Source organism: Salvia splendens, chromosome 5 (genome assembly GCF_004379255.2).
Source record: "Salvia splendens isolate huo1 chromosome 5, SspV2, whole genome shotgun sequence".
NCBI classification, from domain to species: domain Eukaryota; kingdom Viridiplantae; phylum Streptophyta; class Magnoliopsida; order Lamiales; family Lamiaceae; genus Salvia; species Salvia splendens.
Window position 1 is genome coordinate 33,096,563 of NC_056036.1, and position 8,961 is coordinate 33,105,523.

At 39.9% G+C, this 8,961-nt stretch overlaps 1 protein-coding gene across 1 annotated transcript; it reads right to left on the reverse strand.

Annotated features, from left to right (window-relative positions):
- Window positions 1–6,632: 6,632 nt before the first annotated feature.
- LOC121804150 lies at window positions 6,633–8,413 on the reverse strand. Its single transcript, XM_042203689.1, has 2 exons — window positions 7,484–8,413; window positions 6,633–7,379 (listed from the first exon to the last, which is right to left on the reverse strand). Exons 1-2 carry the CDS (start codon window positions 8,411–8,413, stop codon window positions 6,633–6,635), a joined length of 1,677 nt encoding a protein of 558 aa, XP_042059623.1.
- Between the last annotated feature and the right edge of the window lie 548 nt (window positions 8,414–8,961).

Consider the following 8,961-nt stretch of genomic DNA (forward strand, 5'->3'; position numbering starts at 1 on the left):
ATCTTTAATAGGGAAGATTGAACGATGGACTGCTATTATCATGGATTTGTCGAAGGGCAAGAAACGATTTCAAAACAAGTTTAAATGTGTCGACACATGTTTCTCTGCAAAGATCAATTTTTTTTAAAAAAAGTAAATCTGCAAAAGCTGGTTTTAATGAAATTTTAGGAAGAATTTGTAGAAACCTTGAGAAAATTAAATCCAAAAATTCGTTGAAGTGTGCAGATGGAATTCCAATTGAATGGTTGACTTATGGGAATGATTTAGCATTAATTAAATTGTGGGAAGCACCCATGGTACTAAATCGTAGGGCTATCAAATCAGGTACCTGCGGGTACCAGATCCCGAAAAATCCAAAATTTGCTACCCAATACCCGATCCGCAAACAATTTCGGGTACCCGAATACCCGATTCGGGTATCCAGTCCCGAAAAATAGGGTACCCTATCCCGATTTTTTTAAAAAAAATCTTTATTTTTTTCATATTTTTCCAAGTTCCAACCTATTAAATACTTACAAATTCCAAATTCCATAAGTTCCTAATCCTAATAACAATACAACATTCAAAGTTATAATTTTCCAATCACACTTCACAAGTTATAACAATATAAGTTATAGCATACACAATAACTATCAAAGATTCATAATTCAAAATGTCACAAGTCAATGAAGTCATAATCTCCAATCCATTATCCATAAGTAACATAAGTTCAAGTGACATAACAATATAACATAAGTCTAATAGTCAATTTGGAGAAAAAAATTAACATTCTTCATCCAAAATCCATCATTCATTCATTCTTCATCCAAAATCCATCGTTCTCCGTCTAAATTCAAATTGATTAATTGAGTCAAATTGATTAATTGAGTCAAAGTCAATAAGTAAATAATAAATTGATAAATTAAATAAATCATTATCAAAATTATATATTTTTTTTCGGATTTTCAGGTATTACCCGATCGGGTATCGGTAACCCGATACCCGAAAATCCCAATAACCCAATACCCGAGCCCGACCCGAAACCTGATTTTTGGATATCGGGTATCCAATTACCCGATTTTTTCAGGTTTGGGTATACCCGATACCCATTTTGACAGCCCTACTAAATCGCAAGGTTGAAGAAGAACAGTTCATGAGTAGAAAATACTGGGGGCCCATCGTAACCACAATGTGTGAATGATTGAAGGAGTAATATTTTAGAGTGATATTCGATATGGGTAGAGGTCTCCAAACCGAACCGAACCGGACGAACCGGCCCAGAACCGTCACCGGCGGTTCCAAACCGGAACCAGAACCGTCGGCGGCGGTTCAAACCGTGACCGGAACCGGCGGTTCCACCGGGCCGGTTCAGGTTTCAATTTTTGGCAAACCGTAACCGGCGGTTCCCGACAAGTTTTCAGGCCTACTACTAGCCTTTTCAGAAACCACTGCCACGGATGCCGGTTTTCGTCAGAAACCGTAGACGAAACCGGTGGTTTTCAGCCTAAAACCGGCGGTTCCGCCGGATATTCAAAATTTTGAAATTTGAATTTTTTTTATTTTTTTTAAATTCAATCACAATTTTCCTCTATAAATACCCCCCTCCTCTTCATTTCTATTCACCCATTCTTGTGTTAATAAGAATTTTTCTTCTCAATCTCAATTTCTCTATTCTCCATCCTCATTCTCTCAAGTTGTTTACGTTATTTGCGCTCATAATTTACTCACGTTGTTCACGCTATCATCTTCACACAATCACACTACTCTCTATTCTCCACTTTTAATTTCCATAAATATCATGTCTTCAGCTCGTTGCGGTGGTGATCGGGGCAAGGGAATTGCCCAAGATCAAAGTGATACTCGTCGTCGACGTGCCCCTACTAGAGCACAAGTTGCGGAGGAGGTGGGAAGGCGAGCCGCTCTTCGAGCTCAAGTAAGTTCTAATATGTTTTAGTTTTTTGTTAATTCATTTTTATTAAATTCATAATTTCATTTTTCAACATCTATGTGTCTATGTGTTTTATTTTTGTGTTAGTATTTTTACTTAGTTGTATAATTTTCATAGGAGCAAGAAGATCGAAATGCGGCCTTGTTACTTGCCCTCGCCAACGATGACCAACAAGGGGGGCATTCACATTCGGCTTCGCGTTTCGAGTACGATGTGAATCTATCGTCGGACGAAGGCGATGATGGATCGCATCAATTCCCCCCTTCTAGCACCGGCCAAGTTGGCGAAAATGATGAGGAGGCCGATGTTCCTCCTTCCGCAGGACGACAAAAGAAGAAGATGCCTCCCAAGTTGAAATCCGATATTTTCACCAAACAATACAAGAAGGTCCCGGTGGTAATTTCAAATCCTAATGATCTGACCACTACCGTGGAGACAAGTGAGTTCAAAGCATACTGCAACTATTGCGATAAAGTCTATCCATTTGGAACCGGTGGGGGATATGGTACTCTCCATCGCCATTTGAAGACAAAACACCCCGTGGAATATGGGCATACTAAGTCCCAAAGCCAAATAAACTTCCCCGCCGGCTCATCGTCTCAAACAGGTACGCCTCTATTTAAATATGATCTCAAAAATGTTACCGATGCTATGGTAAGATGGCCGGCAATGAAACATTTGCCGTTTAATTTTTTTAATGACAAAAAATATGAAGTTACGATGCAAACCGCTTTTAATGTTGCTACAAAAAGAATTCCCCCTCTACTGCGAATGGAGTTGGGCTCCATACTGTCCAGCCAATCCTTGGCATCATCCTCCAGAGAAAAAGGGAACACCCTTAATCTGATCTGTTCATCTGTGACTCCATTTATCTTCGTCGTGTTGCAGATCTGGATGAATTTAGTGAGATGCTTGTTAGGATCCTCTGTGGGTCGGCCTCTAAAAGCATTGTTTTCCGCCATCTGAAGTAGTCCTCTCCTGAGTTCAAACGTGTTGGCATTAACATTGTTGCCAACGGGTGGGTTTGCCACCCCATGATAGGCATACATGTTCTGGACAGGTACCACGTTTTGCCTTTGATTTAACTGCCTTTGCAGGTCTTCGAGTTGTTGTTGAAGCTGAGCATTCGTTGGAGGAGGTGGTGGAACATCATTCCCCTCTACGTTCTTCATCAGAATAGGAGAATGTGGCTCAAACTGAATAGGGGAGTGAACTGGTGACGGAGTAGGTGACGGTGATTCTTGAACTGGTGAAGGTGATCGTCTTTGGACCGGAGAAGAGACTCAGATCCTTTGATTTAGCCTTCTCAAAGCGTTTCTCCTTCTGTTGGATGCTTCGATCTCAAGATCGATAGGCTCTAAAGGTAAACCCCTAGAGCGTGTGTGCATACAACCTGAAACTAGAAAACTCAATGTGAGAGCTCAAAAATAAAATAAAAATTAAAGCAATAAAGTCTAAACTAGTAATCTCTATCTTCACCACGATATTGAGCTAAATTAACACAAATTATCCCCGGCAACGGCGCCAAAAACTTGACTCAACTTATTTTAACACAAGAAAATCCCGCAAGTGTACGGGGCTAGTGTAGCACAAAGCAAGCAAGAGTATCGTATCCCACAGAGACAAAATGTATAAACTCAAGTACCACGGACCAATTTTAACTACTATCTAGACGATTCAAAGGTTTGGTTGATTCTTGGAAAAACAATTAAACATAAACAAGTTAAAAGCACGCAACAAAGGATAGATTTCAAATAAGAGAACGAGGTAGAGCTTTGGATCCGACTATAATACCCACAATGTAAACAACTCAACAACTTTGATTACCCGTTAAAGTCTCTAGGATTAGAAGGACAATCGCTATTCTAGGCTAAGCCCCCTCTCGAGTGCGCTCAACCCGTTGATTAACTATTAATATTGAAGTCTCCTTCTATACTTCACAATTAACTCCTATACTCAAAAGATTCAAGTCCTCACTCTAGAATTCCTTATCTCGAATGCAAATTATCTAGGTGTTGTTCATTCTTTTATCAATCCTAATTAGGTATCTCTCGATTACTCAAAACTAGGTCAATATATCCAATTGGTAGCTAGACAATTGAATTGAAAGGCACAAGAATGAAACAAAATAATCACAAGAGCATAGGTAATCAAAAGCTATTGAATCAATCACAAGTATTCATTGTAGTCTTTACCAAAACTCTACAAATGATTTAGCTACTCATATTCAACTCAAAAACATAAGAATAAACCATAGTCATTGAATAAAACATGAAAACCAATGAAAATACTCCCAAGGGTGGATTGAATGGAAATTCATCTTCGTCTTCAATCTTGTTGAGGATTGGGACGCCTTTCCTCTCAATTCCATTCTCCAAACCTTCAAAAGCTGCTATGGGGCGTGTATGGTGTGTTGAGGTCGAAAACCTAGGTCTCCTTTTATACCCGGGGCGGAAATAATAGCAATTTCAATCTCGCAGAACACATCGCCCGACCGGGCGATTTTAAGTCGCCAAAACGCCCGGTCGGGCGAACTTTCTGGAGTTCGCGACCAAAACGCCTGGTCGGGCGTTTTCCCCTTAAAAATCGCCCGGTCGGGCGTTTTCTCTGGAATCCTCTAAAAGCATTGTCTTCGTCTTCGAAAGGGCTTCGCGTGAGTATCTTGCACGCCCCCATCGGAGTCCGGATGAGAGAGTTATGGCTATTATCCGAAAGTCGCGCATTGAAGCGCGCCCGGTCAGGCGATTCTTCCTTCAAGCTCGTTTTCAAGTCATTTTCACCTGTTTTAGCTCCAAACACTCGACAAACTCGTCAAAACATTTATGTAGTGGATAATGGATGTAAACTCAAGTAGTATGCTACAAAAACACTGAAATGTTCACGTTAAACATCCAAAATACTTGCAAAACCACGAGTTTATCAACTCCCCCAAACTTAAACACTTATTTGTCCTCAAATAAAAAGTACAAAACATAGAATGTGAACTCGTGTAAGCATGTTGGATTGTCATCACTGCCTCAGTAAAAGAAAACAGAATCATCATGTATCAATAACTTCGCAAACTAGTACACCAAAATGAACATTGCTTCAAGCTAATAGCACGTATTCCACTTTGTCAATTTGCCCTCACCGGAAGTATATAGTGTGATAAAATTTTTTTCTTCTTTCTCTCACTCTCAAAGTGTATGTGTATAAAATGGACCTCTCAAATCAATCAAAAATGTATAGCTTACTATAAGCTTGCTCGAAGTCTAGACTCTCTTCTACTGTGTTGTGACTACAGATTTAGGATCCGAAAGGTCTTTACTAGAGGTTGTAATGTAAGGCTCTTTGGTAAGGTGAGGAAATATTTGGCTAAAAAGTGACTAAACCCAATTATAGCAAAAGTGATCAATTTCACTACATCAAACTTAGTACCCCACCAACCATTCGAATCTCAGTAAATTCTAGACTTTGTCAAGATTTCTTCTCACTTCCCAATTCCTTTAATTTTTTTTTTCTTTTCAAGATCTTTTTTTTTGTACATCATTTCCCTTTTTTTCTTATGCACAACCAATTCTTTCATTCAAACAATGATGTCTATGCACTTTTCACAAGTAAACGCGCTACTTTTCTTTCTACCTTATCTCTCCAACTCTTTTCACAAAATATAAACTAAAATTCACCAAGAGTGTATGGATATTCCCTTTTATTTAGCTTCCAAAGAAAAAGGCTTTAACGGCTCAAAGTGACTAGCTAGGGAAAAATATTATGAATAAGGTCATAAATTTGGATATCAAAAGTAGCTAAGAATGATGGCCTAACGTCCTCTCCTATTCCTATAATCACTATGTAGACTCAAGAAGACCGCGAGCAAGTTCTAGAAACATATAACATAGTTGTTGAAAAATCACACATTTTTGGAAAAAGATATTGGCTCAATTCTCACATGGTATTTTTCGGCAAATGACAAAGCAACGAGCAATTCACTCTAGGCAAATCACAAGCAGGAAATACGAGTTACTTAGCTAAATCAACAAGTTTTCACAAACATTTTACGCAAGTTCTCATCATAGACAATTCATCCAACAAACCTACTTAATTCATCTCCAAATGTCTCCAACTTCCCATTCAATTTCACCCAAGGGAGTATACAAAAAGAAACAACACAAACTAACAAAGCACACACAAGGAAAACTTCACTAATCATTATATCAATTACGGTACCATCAAATAAAGAGAGAGAGAGGTAAAAGAAGGAATCCACTAGACACCCCCCAAACTTATTCCAAGCAAAGCTGGGATAAGTTTGAAAGATAGTGGATCTCTCATGTACCTTCACTGCCGAGGAAGAGGCGCCACTAGCCACGGGCATTGATGTCGTTTTTCACCCATCGAAGCCTATTTCCCCGTTCCACTCAAAACACAAAGAAAACACAAAAACACACCAAAACGAGAACAAAACAAAAACACACCAAAACACACAAAAATAAAAAATTTACCTACTAGGGGTGCCTCCCCCATAGCGCAACTGTTTAACGTCGTTTGCCCGACGGTCTTCAAGCTTTCACTTAATGATCCAATCTCACTCGGATAATGTCATCGGGGCCCTTCTTCGCTTTAGCGGCCAAGTAGAGCTTGTGTAGACGCTTCTTCTACCAAGTGGGCTTCACATCGGCCCCAACAACACCTTCTTTAGGTATTCCAATTTCCACTTTGGCAACCTTCATCTTTTTACCCCCAATCCATGTTCATCTTCAAACATCCATTCAGGCATAAATATTTCCTCCAAAGGATTCTCAACCTCATCATCCCTAGCCCTCACATGTGCCGCTTGTATCATCTTGCACTCTTCAACTTTTAAGGGCACCTCTTCCACTCTCTTGGACTCTTCCACTTCATGACGTTTCATCTTGTCCAACAAGGAGAGAATGACCGTCTTGTTTCCATGCCTAAGGGTGAGTTCTCCCTTAGTGACGTCAATTAGAGCTTTTCCAGTTGCTAGGAATGGTCTTCCAAGGATGAGAGGGACATTTGGATCCTCCTTCATGTCCAAAACAACAAAATCCACGGGGAAGATAAAATCATTCACCCTTACTAATACATTCTCAAGGAGTCCATTCGGGTATTTGACAGATTTATCCGCCATTTGAAGGGTAAATGTAGTTGGCTTCAAGACACCAAATTTCAACTTTCGGAAGAAGCTTAAAGGCATGAGATTTATGCTTGCCCCTAAGTCATACAAGGTCTTAGTTTGCCTATCATTCCCGATCACACAAGAAATGTTAAAGCTCCCCGGATCTTTCATCTTTGCCGGCATCTTTTCTTGGATGATTGCACTACAATTCTCGGTCAAGTTTACGGTTTCATAATCAACCAACCTCTTCTTCTTGGACACAATCTGTTTCAAAAACTTGAGGTAGCCGGGCATTTGTTGGAGAGCCTCAATAAGAGGAATATTGAGGTGCACTCTCTTGAAGATTTCAAGGAACTTAACAAGCTTCTCGTCCAACGTCTTCTTTTGCACCACTTGAGGAAAAGGAATTTTAACCTCTTTCGGCGTGGGGAAACAATTGCCTTGGGTTGAACCTCGGGCTGCATAAGAGGTGCTTCCACCTCAATCTCCTCTTCTTCTTTCTCTTCGGGCACTTCTTTAGCTTCCAACTCGGGCATAGGAGGACTCTCATAGCTTGTCCCACTCCTTAAGTAGATTGCCTTGCAGTCTTTTGGATTTGGAACTGTAGTGCTTGGGAATTGCCCCGATTGATGTAATTGTCCCACGACTTGGGCAATCTGACTCATCTGCGTCTCCAGGCTCTTCATATGTCCTGCCATGCCATGCATATTATTCTCAACTTTCTCTAGCCTTTGATTGGTATGCTCCATGTTCTTGTGTGACTGAATCATGAATGCATTCAATATGTCCTCTGAACTTTTGTTCTGCGGCTCAGTGATCATTCCTTGAGAAACTGTGAACCCCGGTGGTGGTTGAAGGGCATTGTTGGGGTTCCCATATGATAGGTTAGGATGCGCCTTGTTCCCAAAATGATTGTAACCTCCACCCCCTTGATTGGGGCGGGAGTTGTTATAGTATCTATTGCCCCCTTGGTGTATGTAGCTAACATCCTCTACACCCTCTTTCTGCTCCTGTATAGCCGGTCCCATCCCCATGAGATCTATCTTCTTGTGGAGGAGCTCCATTTGTTTATACATGCTGTCCATATGGCTGCTCTCTGCGGCAGAGGCTACTCTGTGTATGTTGCTCTTCTCGTTGTTCCAGCCTTCATCATTAGAGGTCACTCTCTCAATCACCTCCATGGCCTCTGCTTCTCCCTTCTTTAGCAATGACCCCCCTGCGCTCAAGTTCAGTTCGCGCTTTGCTTCAGGCAGACACCCCCTATAGAATGCTAGGACTTGATGCGTCGGATTCAGCCCATGATTGGGGCACCTCTTCATCAGCCCCTTGAATCTTTCCCAAGCTCCTCGGATACTCTCTTGGGGAGTCATCTCAAACGAAATGATTTCTGACTGCCTCTTCAATGCCTCACTCGGTGAAAGTTCTTTTATGTGCTCAGTTACAATAATGAAACAGAAACTTGTAGCTGGATTTCTTTTTATGTGCTCGATTACAATTATCATAATTTTACTTCAACAGAAATTGAATTTCAATTAAAATCAAGTGTTTTAAGGCACATAGTCAGCTGCTTTTCATAAAAATTGAAGTATGCAATATTATAATTTACTATTTATTATTTTATTTTTTGAATTTTATTTGATAGTAGCAAAAAAAAGTTGTCCTAGTTTAATAGATAATGATGAGGGGTATCATTTAATTGCTAACTACGACTAATTTAAAACTATAAGCTATGTAGAGATCTAGTGGTCTACAAATTGCCACGTGTAATTTCGTTTTATTATTATTTAAATTTAAAAGATTAGAAAAATACTAAATTGGGGTTTTAGACAAAAATGTCAATATAGGGCATTAAACATATCAACGTGATTCCTTGAATATGTCAACACAATTTTACATTGACAATATATAGTCGTGATCA

Bases quoted from the DNA above. Each gene is read 5' to 3' on its own strand.
- LOC121804150 (XM_042203689.1), bottom strand. From the start codon at position 8,413: ATGACTCCCCAAGAGAGTATCCGAGGAGCTTGGGAAAGATTCAAGGGG. The intron at 7,380-7,483 runs GCAATTGTTTCC...GAAATCTTCAAG, and splicing joins AGCCCGAGGTTCAACCCAAG to AGAGTGCACCTCAATATTCC.